At 37.0% G+C, this 19,270-nt stretch overlaps 1 protein-coding gene across 3 annotated transcripts in view; it reads left to right on the top strand.

The window, feature by feature from the left end:
• Positions 1-10,786, top strand: part of snx29 (sorting nexin 29) — a 117,915-nt gene extending 107,129 nt beyond the window's left edge. For all 3 annotated transcript variants that reach the window (XR_014201264.1, XM_082152725.1, XM_082152724.1), the window contains 2 exons: positions 2,963-3,102; positions 9,628-10,786. Coding sequence is in view for 2 of the 3 variants with exons in the window: in XM_082152725.1 (XP_082008851.1) it covers positions 2,963-3,102; positions 9,628-9,757 (270 nt within the window). In the remaining variant the exon portion in view is untranslated. The remainder of the gene's footprint in view (positions 1-2,962; positions 3,103-9,627) is intronic.
• The last annotated feature ends 8,484 nt before the right edge of the window (positions 10,787-19,270 follow it).

The raw sequence follows: 19,270 nt of genomic DNA, 5'->3' as shown, positions 1-19,270 counted from the left end.
CATGGTTCTCACCTTTAAAGAGAGTTCTGAGATGACGTGGGCCGGAGCATTAAATTAGCCCTGGCAGGCACAGCCCTCATGGGTAAGCTAATCTGACAGCAGTGATCTCCTCCACATATCCCATATCATAATCAACTTTTATGCCTCTTCATGCCTGTTGGAGATGGATCACTATTAGAACTTCATGCCCTGATGACACACTAATGCTAAAATGCGGGGTGACAGTGGTTTAGATGGCACACAAACACACACTTTCTAACGCTCTATATTATTGTTGGGTGATTGAGCCATTGCCCTCTAATGGAGTGGGTGATGCCAGAGCATTCAGAGTAGTCAACTTCCCCTCAGCACGTGAGACATGACTGATGTCACACACATCCAAGAACTGGAGCATCAGTGCCAATTAATCAGCCATCAAGGGGACATTAATAACATTTCAATCTCTCTCCCGCTGTCCCTTGTTCTATCTCATTTGCTTTTGATGTCACCCCCGCCACAGCGCAGACTTTGATCTGGTTATCCATCAACTTGATATGCTGGGTACAGTCGTGATGCTGATGTTTTGATGCTGTAAATTCAATCCAGGTCCTGATAAAACAGGCTTTTAAAGGGATATTGTCATGTTTGGATGGATCATAATCATGTTCTCACTTTCATATGGAACACGATAGGAGAAATTTAACAGAATGTTCATGTTTTTATTAGTGCTGTCAATCAATCATTTAAAAAAAACTAAATAATCCAAATATTTCTGTAATTAATCGCACCTAACATTAAAGTTTAAAAAAAAATGTATTAGTGCTGTCAATCGATTAAAAAATGACCTCGATTAATCACATTTTTTTTCTGCGATTAATCGCAATTAAAAACACTTACGCTTTCATAGGTTTATATTTAGTTTATATATTTTATAATGTAATCATTTCACAGTTAATCTCCAAATTAATGTAGAGACATAATAAAGACAGTATATTTTAAATACTTGTTTAATGACATCTTTTTATGAATGAAGGTCAGTATCACTGATACTAATACAGCTCTATGTCATGTCTCCATGAAAATGATCCCCCCCCCCCCCCCCCCCAATTTTAAACATTAATTATAGCCATTCAATATTTCAGTGTAATTTAAAGCTATCAATTTTTGTAACATTTATTAGGCTTAAAAAATATAACAATTTTAAATTTAAGTGAACTTTAAACAATCCTCACATAAACCTTAATAAATGTCATATTTACCTGTGCCCTTCCTACCTGTCTAACATATACAGAACAATATACAGAAATTGAATAAAGTTATCAAACAGTCCGCAAGACATACGTTATAGATCAAATATAGACTAATCCTTATCAAAGCTACAAAAGTTCTTTACTCAAGAGCAGTGAGTAATTTTCTCTTTTACCTTTGTTCTTTGATTAACTTTACTGACAGACATAATTAGTGGCTACTGTCACTTTAAGACCTGCCGCTGCTGATAGAGACGCTGATCTCACACGCGTCTCATTCTCTCACAACTCTTTACGTTCAATTAAGACTTTAACTCATTTAAGACTGTTCTTATTTTACGAGGATACTCGAAAAAACGGACATTTGGCATAATTGTGTGTGTTATTGTTCGTTCAAGCGCGAAAGAGAACTATATTCTGGTGCGCTGTCTGTGTGCACGATACTGGCCTGGCGTCTTTCTGTGCATCGTGTGTGTGTGTCACATAGACAGGTCATTCACAGGCAACGCGTTCTCTTTTGTCTTGTCGCACTTGAATGGTTTAAAAGCATTTGTATGAATAAGAGCGGCATCATATAATGTAAAGCTAGCCAAAGGATGACAAAAATGTATTTATCGCATGCGTTAACGTGTTAACGTTGACAGCCCTAATTTTTATATTGTAATACTTTCACATTGAATCTCCAAATAATGTAGAAAGAACAATAATATTAATAATATTAACAGTTAATATTAAATATTTGTTTAATTGCATCTTTTAACTGCAGTTTTTCTTTTAGCCATTAATTATAGCCATTCAACATTACAGTATAATTGAAAGCTATAATTTTTAACATTTAATAGGCTTTAAACATTTAATTTATTTGATATTCAATACTAAGGTTTATTTCTATACTGGCCCAGTTCTTTACTTTTGAGTGTGTAGCAAAAGAGTAGGCAAGCTTTGGGACATACTACTTCGTCATCTTTAACGGACAGCTCTGTCGCATCCTGTCACCGTAAACTGCCCTGTCAATCATCTTGTCAGTTAAAATCCTCCATTCAATCTAATTTAATTTCCTACCGTTTCGGAGAGAAATGTAGTTGCACGTTCTTCTGCCAGTCGTGGGTCTTTCATGCAGAGACTCTCCTCATGTGTTTGCAATTTGAATATAATGATGCATTTAAAAGTTAAAGGATAAACGTATCTTTACAAAAGTTCACAATGCTGCTGCAGATGCAATATAATGTAGACATTGAATACAATTTTTTTTGTCAGGTTAGATACTGATAATTAATCACTCTAACCCCTTTCATTCAAATCTAAACCTCTCTACATAACCGCTGGACTCGCGAGTCCACCATGTCTGTAGTTTTTTTAAACACTTTTCACTCGTGTTTGTAGTTCTAACAGAATCCTCGTCCAATGCGTGGTGGGTTATGGGCAATATTAGCCGTTATAGTGCGCATCGATCTGCACTTCGGATTCTGACCAGAAATAGTAGACCATCCGGGTATCTTTGGAACACTCATGTCAACATACTACGATTTGGGATGTACTAATTCTATTTTCGAATACTATTTAGGACGGATAGTATGCGAATTGGGACGCACCAATCCTTTTTTCTCTTTACGTTCATTTTACACTTTTTTTAAATCTCACATTTAATTACACATTTGTAATGATCAAATAACACACTACAGTTAAAATTATAATCAAGTACTTTACATAGTGTGTGTATGTGTTTGAATTTGCAGGATGCCAAGTTTGTAGAGGAGAGGAGGAAACAGCTGCAGTCGTATCTGCGTATGGTGATGAATAAACTGATCCAGACACTGCCTGAATTCACTGCCCAGCCCACAAAGGAGACCTTACTGCATTTACTGCCTTTCTGCCAGTGAGTACACACACACACACACACACACACACACACACACACACACACACACACACACACACACACACACACACACAAAAGCAATAATCCACATGTTGTAACCATCAACTGTATGTAATTCAGCTCCATGAACTCTACATGACACTGTATTCTCCTACCTCGATGAAAGATGCATGCCATTTTGAGCTGTCACTCAAGTAAGCCACGGCAATCAAACTTTCAAATTCCACGAATGCATGCTGAATAAAGAAATGACACTGATAGTGCCACATTCATGCGCGCCGTCTGTTGTGCTGCACCCGATTCACTAAAGGAATTAAGCAAATAAGGCCATAAAGTTTTTATTGAATTCTATATGCATGCCGAGTTTACAATCTTGTGGGTTGCTTCTGAATATTAGATTGTGAAAGATGCAGAAGATGCAATTTGGTATACTTTACTAAAGTGGTTCTTAATCTTTCTGACTCCAAGGCCTCCCATTGTCCACAGCAATATTCAAAAGCCAGACACAGACACTGAAACTACTTGTTTCTGTGAATTAAATGTAAGGATTTCAGAAGTTCGAAGATCTGAATGTTGGTGAATGTTGAAGGTTCCCACTCTTTTTAACTAGTGAATTTACATTACTTTGTTCATGATTTACTGTAAAAGGATGAGGATTTTTAAATAAATATTTTATACTCACAGTTTCTCCCCAGTCAAATATTGTAGAGCTTGGCATGACTAGAAAAATGGATATTCATTATAAAAAGAAATGCCCATGGAGTTTTAAGATTTCATTAATTTACATGACAAGACATCACACTTTTAAACCTCATAAATACAGTTAAAATAAGAAATATCTTTCATTTTAGTAGTTTCAGCTTATTTTAATGCTTGTTGCCCTGTTTTAAATAACTTAAGGTCATTTTGAGGCCTCTTTGGAATTTTCTTGAGAACCGTATGACTGCCGGTATCGCTTCATTGCGATTGGCTTTTTAAAATGCAGAAAATACACTTGGCTACACAGTGTCTGGATATATGCCCCATTATAATGCTCTCCTCCAATATTTGATCATCATTTGATGAATTACTGCTGTCATAATGAGTAGAAAAAGTACACAAAAAATCACTTTTTAATAAACCCCATTTACCGCCTGCTTTCCGTGGGCGATAACAGCACAACGTTAATTATGGCAAGCAAATAGCACTGACTTTTACAAACCTAAAACCGTATTTCCATGCACAGGTGTGTTTGTGCTGAATAGAATGCGAGTGACTTCATTTATATACCAGTGAGACTTTTTCAGCACCTGTTTAAGCTAGATTATAATGGCTAGTGAATATATCACGGTGTTTTTTAATTTTTTTTATCCTACACTGCCCACTCTACACAGAACAAATGCATCAAAAAACATAATCTCACAGCTGTTCTTTAACAGGAAGTTTGATTTGCTTACACTTGATTTGCCAATTGTCTGTTCCGATTGGCTCATTGATTTATCAGATCAGACTTCCTTTCACACGCTGCATCTCAATGGTTTATCGTTAGCGCCGGCTCTGGCAGCGTGACGTGATTACAAACAGGAAATAAAAAAATAAAAACCTATTTTACCCTCACATCAAATCTGATTTAATTAAAAGAGACCCTTGGCACATTGTGAGAAGATAATGGCTCTTTGCTTGGCATGACTGGAGATAATTTGAGTACTAAGGACAGATGAGTCCAGCTGCTTTTTTAGGTAGAGAGAGCGAGCGATAGATGTGATGTATGATTAACATCACATTTAGTCACAATAGTCCTCATTTAGGGGCTCCTTGAGTCCATGTGGATAGGATTACTTTTGTGTACAGTATATGCAGTGCACTGTTCACACATTGATTGCTTGTGTTTCTGAACATGTGCTGTCTAGCAACTGTGTTTATTCTCGATAAATTTGCCAGTGTGATTTATGTGATTAACAATTCTGTTCTCGTGCTCTGGAAGCAGCTCTCAGACCTGGAATAGATGCTCACTGCAATTTAAACACATTGACGATTACATATCCATGCCAATAAAGCCGCCTCCTGGCAAACAGACAGAGTGGAAAGCTGTCGCACAGAGGTTATAGTGAGCGCACGCTGCCAACCAGGGAATCCTTTCATGTTAAAACAGCTCTTGTGTGCCCGTTCCTGGCATCTCCTGACTGTCACTGTCAGTTTTGAGCATAGGATGGCGAGGGTCTTTTAAAAGACGTTCTTGTGAGAAGGTTTCTGTAGAACAAAAAGCGTTTTCAGACTTTGAGAGAATTCAGCTTTGAAATGGAAGACACTTGACGTCTATACATCTTTACTGAGCAGGGCTGCTTCAAAAAGCCTCCAGCAAAGGTGGTCTCAGCCAGGGTTGTCATTTTGGTTTTGATGGAGCTCTAGTGACAGTCTTGACTCACTTGGTGCTCTAGGCGAGATTAGACCTAAACAAAGATTGGTGCTCTAGGCGAGATTAGACCTAAACAAAGACAAAAGCATTTTTAGCAGCTTATCTCTTAAAGTAAGTGTGAGACTTGGTCTACTAGTTTATTTTCGTTTAGGATACAGGTAGAAAGGTTCAAAATAGATTTTCCCCAATGTTTTTGAAAGTCTCTTATGGTCACCAAAACTGCATTTATTGGATCAAAAATACAGTAAAACACTAATATTGTGATTTAAAAACAGTTTATTCTATTTTAATAAATTTTAAAATGTAATTTATTCCTTTGGCAAAGCTGAATTTTCAGCATCATTACACCAGTCTTCAGTGTCACATGATCCTTCAGAAATTCTTATTTGCTAATTTGGTGCTCAAGAAACATTTCTAATTTTCAAAGCTGAAAACAGTTGTGCTGCTTCATATTTTTTAGGATAATGTGACCTGTTTTTTTTTTTTTTTTACAGGATTCTTAGGTGAATAGAAAGTTTAAAAGAACAGCAGTAATTTAAAACTCTTTTTAATATTTATTGTGTGTCTTTACTGATGCTTTTGATCAATTTAATGCATCCTTGCTGCTTTCAGAAATCAAATCTTACTGACCACAAAACCTTTGTGTGCACATGTATATCATTTTTGTTAGTGGCATTTATATAAAAATGCATATATAAACATGATAATTTTTTTGATAAATATTATTGTTTTGTTTTGTATTATTAAAAATACACTGGGCTCAAAAATCTAAGGGAGCAGGTTGATTGATTGTTGAGGTTGAGCATTATTGTCCACATCCAGTAATGCTCGGTGTGGTTGAGCCGTTTCAAAATTTGCTTCATAGATATTATGTGCCTAAATCCACAACAAGAAGCCTCTCCAGCAGGGATGCAAGGGATATATGGATAAGAAAGAGCTGAATCTCTGTTCTCACAGGTTATGTAACATTAGGAGGCTCTTTCAGGCTTCTGTTTAGACTGCAGATCAGCCTTCTGCCGCAAGGACCCATTGAATATCTGCATTTGTGAGTGTGTGTGTGTTGAGCAGTGGATGGAGAGATGGATAGATTTACTGGTGGGGGGGCATTGCAGCACCACACTTACCTGCTTCTAGCTTCTTCCCTGCTGCTCAAGTTTGTTTGAAAGCTGCTCGGCACTTCACTTTTCCTGTATTTTTTTTTCTTTCCCCTCCTCATTCTTTCCCCTCGTCCAGCTCTCTTCTCTCTCAGCCCTATGCCGATCTGACAGCAGCAATACAGCAGAGGAGAAGCCGATCATGGTATGATGTGTGTTGCGTAACCACATTTCTGGCTTACTGTTTAAATTTAATTTCCTTTGAAACCTCTCGAACACTTTTAGTTATACGTAATCAGTACAGCTAGATTAGCCTGTTTTCAGACCGACTGCTTCATAAGTGGCTGTCCCATCATGCCCTCACAAAGGTGATTTTTTTAAACTGTTGTTTTTGGTCCTCTTTGAGAACAGAAAAGTACATTCACTGTTTTTCCCCACTTTAAGATGATCCAATAGCAGGAAAAGTATGTAAACCATAGATTTTTTGCATAGTTGGTCATAACTGATGCCTTGTGGGAAAAAGGATATGGCTGTCACTGTATCCAATCGAATTCTCACCATGATGCCTTGTGTTTTAGGCTTGTGTAATGTGGTGTCAGATATTTTATAATTATTGGTAACACTTTGCAATAAGGTTTCATTAGTTAACCTCATTGGTTAACATGAACTAATAATGAACTGCACTTCTAAAGCATTTATTGATCTTTGTTAATGTTAATCTCAACATTTACTAATACATTATTCAAATCAAAAGTTGTATTTTAACATTAGTTAATACACTGTGAACTAACATGAACAAACAATGAACAACTGTATTTTTATAAACTAACGTTAACAGAGAATAACAAATACAGTAACAAATGTTTTGCTCATTGTTAGTTCATGTTCGTTAATACATTGACTAATTTTAACAAGTGAAACCTTATTGTAAAGTGTTACCGAATTATCCAACCACAGCACAGAGCAAATAACTGGTTTACAGGGGACAATAAAATTGGGTTATTTTATTGTATTAATAAATGTATTCATTTTTTTTTAAACACAATGTTTAATCTCCAGGTTGGCAGACATAAAAACATATTGTTGATTGTGTTTAAGCAGACTATGGTTTCTGTTGTTGTGACTTGGTTGAATTGGTTGGAAATGTATTGTAAATCCACACACGTTTTCCTTCAAATCTTGATGCATTCAGTTCGACAAAAGCATTTATTTGCTCTTCGCTGTGGTTCTATACTCCTAAAATATCTGGCATTCACTTTACACACACGTAAACACACACTGTCACTGTACGAATTTGATTGGATGCAGTCACAGCCTTTCCATCCCACAAGAGCCAGGTGGTTTATGATGCCTTTGCCTTGAGTTTTGGCCACAAACACATAAAAAAAAGAATGTTATTGCAGGGCTGGATCCTGACATAGGTGATACAGGAGCACAACTCTCAGACATGCGCACCACTTCTCTGTCACTCATCTATGACAGTCTCACAACATTGCAGTTGCCCTTCATTCCACCTGCCACCTCCAATTGTGACCCAATGTGTTTTTTCCAAGAACCTTCCTGCTTTTCCACCCGCTTTTTCTTTGCCTGCTCACTGTCTGCACCATCAAAATAAGAAATCCGTTTATATAGAAATAAAATAGAAAAAAGTCTCCTTACCTATAGAGTGCTGCAGTGATTGTATTTTTGTAGGTCAACCTGAACGTTAGCATCACCCTTGGTCCCCTCAACAAAATCCAAAATAGGATTTTCCCACAGTCTTTTGGATTTCTATAATAATATACTTTATGTTCATCAAAAGTTTGATTCTTACAATGTTCATAATGATAATCTTCACAAATGAACACAACTTAAAAGCCTAAATACAATCACCAGAAGTAAAAAGCTAAGCGTAGGCTATAAACGAACTACGCCAAAGAAAAAAAAAATATTCCCTGAAATTGAGTTAAAATAGTTGCAAGAGTGCAATTATAAACACTATGCAAGGCTGTAAAAGTGGACTAGTAAGGTGATGAGTTTACCTGTACTTGTTAGTAACACCCTTTTTCAGGACAAGTAAAAGCTTTAAAATAATCACAAGGAGGTTATACTGATGTATTTTATGTTGTAGAATTAAACATGAAACTATCTTGAGCTTCTTTTAACCACATACCTTATTTCAGGCATGTAACCCCCAAAAAACATTGACTTCAGGAGGAATGAAACTGGTTTCTGAGTTTTGGCCTACAAAAATACGTTATTCCTGCAATTTAGTCAAGTTTCATAATAAAGATATCCACTAATAAACAGTTTCAATTTTAATTGGTTTATTAAAAAAACGTGTAACTTATTTTATCTTGTATTTAATTGCATTATTCTATCTTTAATTATTTTAATTAATATCTCTACTTTATTTGTAATATTTGTCTTATTTTTAGCAAGCAGAGATATACAGTACAGTATGTACAGTACCATTCCTTTATGTACATTGTTGATTTATATTTATATGTATTTTGGGAGCGGGCACCATGTGAGCCAGGATCGCCACTGGCTCCCAGGCTCCTCCAGCTCATGAGTGACATAGTTGTCATGGTTTCCAAGCTGGAGTTGTCTCTGTACGGTGAGCCTCAGCTGGGTATGTATAGTGTCTAACCCTCAACTGCAGCTGATGTCTATATAGCCCTCCCTCGGATCACACACTGTCTCTAACACACACACTCAGCCTCTGGGGCTTTCCGCTCAGCCCTCAACTCGCAGGCATCTTTCAATTTCAGTTTGTTAGCCTTGAGTTACCGGTGATGTCAGCGCGCGGCCCGTGAGGATATAAGGAAACAACGTAATTGCGAAGAGCTTGTTTCATTGTTTATTTACCTACAGCGGGGACTCTGACAAGCATGAGCGTTTAGTCACTGTAAATGCACAGTCCCACTGCCTGGTGGGAGCTATCAGTTTTCCAAAGGTATTACAACACAAATGAACACCCTGAGTCAGGCAGGAGAAGAAAGAGCAAAGTGCCCTGGGGGTTTACCCATGTTTGCGTTTGTTCTCTAACAGGGACAGCCCGACGGCCAATGAGAGTGGAGCCAAAACTGCCCGATCCAAAGCCTCCAGTCGCTTCCCCAGACTAGGCCGCAACTCGGGCCGGGATTCCCGGAACCCTGAACCCCAAAGCGGTGATCTTTAACCTCTGTGCGCAATCCATAGGACTCATCAGTATGGATGTACTGAGCCCGGGACCTTTTCTTCTATTATGGATGTACATACCACCACTGCCGGCAACTAGCTGGGACGATGAACAAAAACAGCAGGAAAATGCGGCAGAACGTTCAGTTACTATTGTGCCTAGTGATTTATAACAGATGTTGTTTTAGGGAAAAGTCAGGATGCCATTTTGACTAACTGCAGTGACGTGAAACTTTTATGAGACTGCGATGAGAATTGTGTGATCGTCTGGAAATTATTTGCACATCTTAATATGATTTGACTGCGACACATGGGACTCATTTTTATTTTTATCTTTATTTTTATATAGGTTTTGTTACCATGCTCTGCTATGTATGAGGCACAAAGTTAATGTAATTGTATTATGACTGCACTTATAATACATATACGAAACAATCACTTTTTAGATGGAATATCTGGTGAGGGTCAGAACACGATGAAGTGTTATACGGGTATGTCTAGCCCTTGTTGTCTGTCCCAGAAAACCTTTCATTTGAAATATCCCAGGCTGCCATTATCCTGTATGACCTCGGGAGTACTGTTACACAGAAATCGGCGCGGTTGGGGGGCGTATCGCATTGTGTGAACTGAACAGAAGAGAATTTCGTAGCAGGGAAACCTCCACTGAATGAATGAGCGGATCATTTCGCCCTATTTTAACTACGAGCACAAAGATGATTGGAAATCATTAATAATAAATAGTATTTATAATTCTTAACATGTTATGTATATGGGGATCATAGACAGGAACCATGATGTGTTTTAAATTAATAAATAGTCCACTATCAAATTGAATGTTATGTAGAATTGCCACAGTAGCAGATCATGTGTGTGCTTTGCATATGTGCCTGTTTGCAACCTTTTGTACTAGTAAGCAACTGTATATGATGGTTTTTCTTAAACAGAGTATGTTTCTGTCCCAGATGTGACAGGAAGCAGCTGTTTTTGCAGCTTAATGAATATATGAATAAAAACAAGTACCAACACACAATCTGTTTTTTTGTTTTTTGTTTCAAATTTGTAAGCTAACTCATGATTAGCACAAGGACAAGGCTGCGTTTGCTCCTTTTTGGGCTAATAAATAAGTGTTTTAAAGGCTCAAAGTCTTAAAAAATATAAAATGTGGTCAATAGTGGTTGAATTTGAGCTTGTTACCTTTGTTGCCATGGTAACTTGACTCAAAACTATAATTAAAATTTTCCACAACATCTCCTGGTCACTGAGAAATAAATGGATTATGTAAAAATGGGTCATATAGGTTTGTTGGTACAGTACTTTCTGTCACTTAAGCCTTGAGGGATACAAAGTGTCACTTTTATATTTGTTTTTGTGTTTTTGGAATTGGTTTTACTCAAAATAGTTCTTGCAAGGCAGCAAAATAATAGTGTTTTAAGTGAGGTTTTAGGCTTTGGTTATGTTAATGAAATGCTGCATCGTAGTCGCTTTGCTGTCATCATGCAGGAAAGAAATGACTAATTAATTCAATATACAAATAGGTGCAAGAAAGAAGACCAAGTGAATGGTGCGTTCCATTCGAGCGTAAGTGGACTGCGAAGTGGACTTCACTGGGTATTCTGCCATCTTAAGTGAGATTCCAGTCCGACGGGAGCGAACATGTTCAGTTCGAAAGGCACTTTGAACGGTATAGAGAATATTGCAAAAGGGGAGTGGTCCTAAATCCCAGAGGAAATGTGCAAAAAACGTGTCACCAATTATAAAAACCGTTTGACAGTGGTGATGAAAAATAAAGGCTTTGCCATTGATTATTGCGAAAGGGAATGAATAATGGAATGTTTTGTCAAAATGGTTAAAAAAAAGAAGCTAATAATTTTAAATAAGATGTTAAATTATTTGACTTATTGGAGCCCCCTCCTGAAGCTCCCTAATGCTCTCTGGTTGAGAACCGCTGCCTAAAAGTAGGGCATGTTGTCACTATGCCATGGGGTGAAACAGTTATAGGCCTTTCAGCAAAATCGGGCTTTTACGGGTAACGTTACATGACAACGATGTACAAAAAACGGAAACATTTTTCCTTTGCGTCTTCACGTACAGACGACAACGCTGTTAAAATGATCCCTGTTCACACTGATCCGCTAAAATGACTATAAATACTGTATAATTCAGGCCAGGCCAGTAGTTGGCGATGTCACTTTGTAAAGAAACACTATGCACCTATAGCCTGAACACATAATACGCATGCGCATGATGTCACAGTTTTCACAAATTCGCTTTTTTGAAGTTTACACAGAGACGATAACGGTATCCTTTTCAAAAACTTGCACTTTAAATCCCGTTTTCAAAACTCAGTTGTTGTGTAAATGAATGGCCAAAACGCATAAAAGTTTTCAATTTGTAGTTGAAAACGGTGTCATGTAAACATGCCATAATCCAATTGTGTAATTGGACCTTTGACTCGAAACCTTTTAGTTACTGCGATACAACTAGCCAACTAGCCTTAGGATGCAACACGCTCCTGGATCAACATCTTTATCCACTTTTCCACCATCAGGCCAAACCGTTCTCGCTGCTTAACCGTTCCATTCCACGCCGATCCGAGCACTGTGGATCATCTTCCACCGTGGGGCTGATAACGGCCTCTCTTTGGGATGTCAAACAAATGCGTGAGTCGTTGCCTTGGTAATGCAAGAGTTTAAAGACGCAATGGGATGTAATGAAAATTTGATTAAAGGCACATAATAAAATAATAATTTTTCGCCGCTAGAGGTCGCTTATTCAAAACAAAGGCATAGCTTGATGACGCCTTGATTTGTCTTCACCTCTGCAGCCGGTGGAGAATACGAAGGGATACGGGCAGAAATCATATTCATGGTCATGGATGGCCAGTAATGTGTTAAAGATTTATTAACGGAGCGGAACGAGGCTGCTGGAGCTGTTGCTAATGAGAGACAAGTGCGACACAGCTCGAGAGCACTGGAGCTTTTATTATGCCATAGACCACTTCTGCTTCTTCCGGTCATGCGTATGTGGGGTAACACAGCGCTGTTTTATCATATATATTAGATGCATTTGAGTGTGTTGAAAGTTGTTGTAATGATACTCTGTGCGTTCGCTCGGCGGCTACTATATGAGACACTTGTTGCACACTGCAGTGATCTAGATCGATATTAGGTACTCGCGGTAAATCAAGAAAACGAGATTTAAACAAAAAGACTAACTGTGTTGAGCTGTTAACGATCAGTTTTTTTGTCGATGAATGTATCCAAACAGTTGTCTAATAAATGGCTAATAAAACACATAATATATTAAAGCATCTTTGGTGTTTCCATGGTTAACACAAAATAAAACCGGAAATCGAGGGTAACGCGGATGATGTCATTGATAGGGGAGTCATTGAAACTGCTTATTTCTCCGGATTTAAACATTTGGGATAATGCAAGTACACAAATCAACAAAATATATAAGATTGTTCTAGTGGTTTTTGGATATTTTGATCCAAAAATCTTACATAGCGTGCCTTTAACTTGTGTTTACTTCGCTAAAATAGTGTGCTTGGCTACAGAGAAACTTGTATTATTATTATTATTATTATTACTATTATTATTATTATTATTATTATTTGAGTTTATAACTATAAATGAGTTCACTCAGTTATACAGTAATATGTTTGTCATAAAATAATTTATCAGTGCTTTATTTTTATAGGCTATAACCTAAGCTTTTACAGTTTTGGATAAAATAGGCCTACATTTAAAACATTTAAATTCTAAAAATAAAGCATTCATAAACTAATTTATGATAAACATATTACTGTCTTAAAGGAAAAGTTCGGTATTTTACACTTAAAGCCCTGTTTACAGATCGTATCTGATGAAATAGAACAGTTAAGATAAAAATTTGGACACATGCTCCTGTCCCGAGAATTTTAGGTTTATTTCGCTTTTGTGGACCTATTTTGCCAAACGCGTCACACCCGTGATTCTTCCGTTGAGAGCTTGAATAATAGACACTCCAGCCCAGTTGATGGCGATAATGCACCTTTGCCAATTGCAAGCAAACCACGGGCATTTCATTGAATACACAGAAGAAGCAGAAGAAGAGGCGGCGGAGTAATACCGTAAAGGTGCTGCGGTCTCACAGCACGTCCTATTTAGTCAATGGAGTTGGACAAAAACTACGATAAAACCTGTTGGAATGCATCTTTTTCAGCGATTTTTGAGGGAACATATCAGTGAACACCCCTGACCACTCGGTGAGTTTCACGTCTTTGTAAACGAAAGTTGAATGTGTTTTTAGGTCGGAATCTTCCAGTGCATATAGACAACCATTGTGGGGGTGGGGGGTGGGGGGTGGGGGGGGGGGGGGGAAGCGAAATAAACCTAAAATTCTCGGGACAGCAGCATGTGTCCAAATTTTAATCTTAACCGTTCTATTTCATCAGATACGATCTGTAAACAGGGCTTTAAGTGTAAAATACCGAACTTGTCCTTTAAGTGAACTCATTTATAGTTATAAACTATATTATTATTATTATTATTACATTTTAGGCTACATATTTAGAAGATACTTTAGTCCAAAACTTACAAAAAAGGAACAAAGAAATTCGTCAAATATCAGTCATAATACAGGTTAGACAATAATAATAAAGTGCTAAGATTATCACAAATAAACAAAAGATTTTGATGCACGTCATTCATATTTAATCGTATATTCGACCCCATACCCGCTACTACAATTGAGAATCGCTTTAAGCTTGCAGATGCGGTTAAGACAATTTGATGTATTCCACTTAATACACAATAAAACAATATACAATAAGATTCGTAACAACGTACCTCCTGGTGTTCTTCTAAAATGAGGGCGAGCCACAAATCCGTGAGTACGGTTTACAAACCCGTGGGAACGGATTGCGAAAGCGTGGGCACGGTTTATGAATTTGTCGGTACAGATTGCAAAAACTGAAGGCACGGTTTACAAATCTGAGAGCGCGGATTAGTAACTCGTGGGTACGGTTTATTAATCCGTGGGCAAGATTTGTTAAACCGAGGGAACAGTTTGAGAATTCGTGAGTACGGTTTATAAACTGAGCGGACGGATTGCAAAACCGTCGCCACGGATTGTTTGTTTTTTCTCACACAGGTGACTTCCCGGGCTCCGTAATTGACCAATCCCGAGTGGCCAACTGTGCTGGGCCAAGAACAGTTTGTAATCGTGCTTTGCTGATCCAAGCTCTAGTAGAAATAAGCCGTTCTTAGAACCTGGTGGCCTGACAGTGGAAAAACGGCTTTTGTTGATTCTGGAACAACATTCCAATCAACCAATCGGATTTGAGAGAAAGTTTAAAGTTATGTTAAGTTTAGGCTTAGAAGCAGGTTTAGGTGCTTCTACATCAGTGTTATTATGGGTATGGATAGGGTTAGGACTACATTTTCAGACAGGAATGTTGTTCCAGGAACATATCTTAATTGGCAACAGTGACCCAAGCCCCATGCAGTCTTCTATGCTGGCAGTCAGAAGTAGATCACTGCTCGACGCAGTCTACAGAGAAAGCACAGAGAGTGTTATTCACAGCTGAGTGAATACAGGCCAGACAATCTGTGCACTTCCACTTGAATGACCATCTAGATAATGTTACTTGTGCTCCTGGTCATTGCTTAGCAACATTTAAAACAGAAAAACACAGGTAATTTATTTCACTCTACTGTCAAATCTGCATTATTAGGATACACTCGTCCTGTGAGTTAAAAGTTAAAGTACTTACCTTTAGCACTCTGAGTATTTTGTTTAAATGAGCTGTTTTATTCATGTGATCCATTCCTAACATTTATTGTTCAGCTGAATATGATTTCCATGAATTTCTCTGCAGAGCACAGTGACCTTAGTTAAATCGAGGTTGTTGTATAAACAGTCCTGAGTATTTTAGTGGGAATTCTAAGACAACAGTCATTTATTCTTCTCTTTTCCCTCTTATCTTTTTTATATAATTGATTTGCATTTCAAAACTCTGGCTGTGAATGTATAAAAAAAGTATTTTAAACTCCAGAAATATCTTTAAAGAAATGGATGTTTGAAGATTATTTTATTTTTTGCTTCATTCAAAGTCCTCTGTGATCTCAAACTTTCAAACTAGAATACAAATATTTCATTGCAAGTTTTCTTAATCGTTATATAATGTAGTGTGAACATTAATAAGTGATCTTTTCAAAAGATGTATAGTCAATAACTGTGAAGCATAAAGATTTTACAATATTTTATTACAATAATGTAATCATTGTAACATTATTTCATGAGATCAGGTTTTCACAACAAGCAGTTAACGTACTGTCAGATGTTTGAATGTTTGATTAATTTTGCATTTTCTCTTTGTGAGCTAAAATGTTATACAATCGTCCTTCCCCCGGGGATGCGCAGATAGCCATATTAATCATAAAATCATATTACTTGATTATCATTGTTATTGTTTGGAGGATTGGGAGGAGAGGAGAGAGGGGGGACGAGAGAGAGGGTAAAATATGTTAAATTACTGAATACCTTAAATACTGAACACCCCCAAAGGATATGCATTTCAAATTATAAGAACTTTCTTTTGTTTCTTTACCTTTTTTCCCCCCTTGTCTGTTCTTATATTGCTGTTTGATTTCTATTTCAAATAAATGCTGTTTTTTAAATGTTCTATTTCATCAAAGAATCTCAAGAAAAAGTATCATTGTTTCCCCCAAAATATTAAGCAGCACATAACTGTTCTCAACATTGATCATTCGGTAACGCTTTATAATAAGTATACAGTAATAAAGTATTTACAAATCATTTGCAAACTAGTTAACTATTAGTTTATAAACATTAATAGATTATATACAAATAGTGAGTTCCTCATTCATTGTCACTGTAATTAACAAATTATTATTGTTTAATTAGCTCATATGTAAAGAGTTAGAAAATGCTTTAACCATAAATAGCTCTAACTCTAGATCACGGAAAATTGGAAAATGTCATTCATTAAGTGCTTTTTACCAGCCTTTATTTGACATTAATTGCATTTATATTCCATGCTCCTTAAAATGTTTACAAATACATTAAACACACACACACACACACACGTTAGGTTTCCAACTCACTATTTGAATATAGTCTACTGATGTATTAACTACGGTTTGTAAACTGTTAATATAAACTAATAGTTTGCAAATGATTTATAAGTGCTTTGTTTCTGTATCTTATTATAAAATGTTATAGATAATTCAATTCAGTTCAGTTCAATTCGCATTTATTTGTATGGTGCTTTTCACAACTGTCTATATGTGTGGAACCAGCCTTATTATGTTGGCCAATTAAATTGGACATTGGCGGGACTCCACCTGTATATATAATGGGAACCTGGGGAAAATGGCAGTCGGGATTTATGCAGTGTGTTCAATAAATGCATAGTTGTTAAATAACGTCGTTGTTGCCTCTCGTGACAATATGTAATATTAGATGACATTTTAGTCCGAGTAAAACTGACAAAAATTAATGAAATTGCTGTGACAAAATATTGACTAAATTGAAAAGATTAGAATTTTTTTGGTCAAAAGACAAAAGGTCACACTTTAGATAAGGGTCCAATTCTCACAATAAACTAATTATTAACTATGACTTTTGCCTCAATAAACCCCTAATGACTGTTTATTAATAGGTAGTTGTTAAGTTTAGGTATTGGGTAGGATTAAGGGATGTAGAATAAAGTCATGCAGAATAAGGCATTAATATGTGCTTTATAAATACTAATAAACAGCCAATATCCTTGTAATATGCATGCTAATAAGCAGCTGGTTAATAGTGAGAATTGGACCCTAAACTAAAGTGTTACCGACAAATAAAAAAATAAAACTGTACAAATGAACACTGGATCCAGCTACTGTGGACACATAATCGTAACAGTCAATAAAACAGGAGGAAACATGCTGTCAGGCGCTAACCAACCGCAAAACTCACACCCAACCCCAAATCGAATGCTTAATGAGCAGAAGCAGCCGACAGGTTTTAAATACAACATGTGTCGCTTGTATAAACAGCCGGGGCTGGAAGACAAGCCAGATTTAGATTGGTAATTCAGCTTTGCTTGGGGATCATCTGTTGCTGTTGGCTCTGTTTGCTTTGATGGAAAAGCTGGGAGGAAACATCATATCTGGCCCATCTGGGAGCGAGGTAAGAGAGAAGGGCCTTGCGTATAAGAAAACATGGCACAGTATGTGTCATTTTATCTGAGGAACACAAACAACATCAGTCACCCAACATCCCAATCAAGTCCCTATCCAACAAGCCTATCAAGATTCAGAACGGAAACTGGAGGCAGCATCACAAGAAGATTGGCCCCATTAGAAATATGCTATTTATATGCTGTTTTGCATGGAGTCTTTGTGTTTATTGCAAATGTAATTATGATTCAATTATTGTGATTATGCTAATCTAGGGTGTACAAGTCTTTGCGAGACACGAAAACCCTCAAAAACAAAGAGCAGGTACTTGGAGAAGGAAAGCAAACATACTGTGTCTAATTTGGGAACGCCAGGAAGCGGATACTTAAGCACATTCTATAGATCTAGACAGGAAGTGACTTGTTAGGTGAGCTCTATAGATCTTCGTAAACATGAAAAAAAAACTATTCAATGATGCAAACAGATTTTAGTTCTACTCTAAAAAGTCAATAGTAAACAATAGTCATTATTCAGTTTGGTTCAATAACTGTGTTATGTTCATCAATTATGGAATGAGTTCAATTCATCTATAAAGCAGCTCTGGAGAAAACAGTGATGTCATCATCCAGCTTAGTTCAGCTCTCATTCAATAGCGTCAGTGCATTCGAGTCAATAAAATTGCTGAAAATTAAGTATATTTTATATGAGACCAGACCTGACCTCAAATAGGGGAGACCAAGACTAGTTGTATCTCAATAACTTGTATTTAAATAATATTTTTGCTGTTTCTACAGGATAAAACCACAGACACACTGTACATTCATCAAGAGTCAACTATAATGAAAGTACTGTAGATTTTAACTGAAGGTTAAACTGTTCTCAAGGGTATTTTTCATTAAAAAGTTGTCACTTTTTTTTTTATTTTGTAATTTTATACAATTTATTATAGGCAATTTCTTCCGGCCAAAACAATGATTTGATATTTTTTGAATAATACCTTACCTGGGCTGTGTTTCCAGATAACGATGGATCTTAGGATCATTGAGGATTTTCTACGAGCGACTTTATGAACGTTCGTGTTCATTTCACGTGCGTTTCACAAAAATGCACTTAGCAGGATCGCACGCAGATGTGCTTTAAGTGCTACTTAAGAGTCGCTGTCCATTTGTCAAGTGCTGAAATGTCAGCTTGCATGGCTCGTAATTGTAGCACACGCTTGTATTTTGAAATGTTTAACCTAATTGTTTTCAACTGATGTGCATTTTCTACGAGGCCAATCATCTATAAAAGCACAAACCTACAAGTGTTTACAAGCAAACCTACACCAGCAAAATGGCTGAACC

This window comes from Leuciscus leuciscus (assembly GCF_965113295.1).
Source record: "Leuciscus leuciscus genome assembly, chromosome: 21".
NCBI classification, from domain to species: Eukaryota; Metazoa; Chordata; class Actinopteri; order Cypriniformes; family Leuciscidae; genus Leuciscus; species Leuciscus leuciscus.
This window is presented reverse-complemented; position numbering and strand designations above follow the sequence as displayed.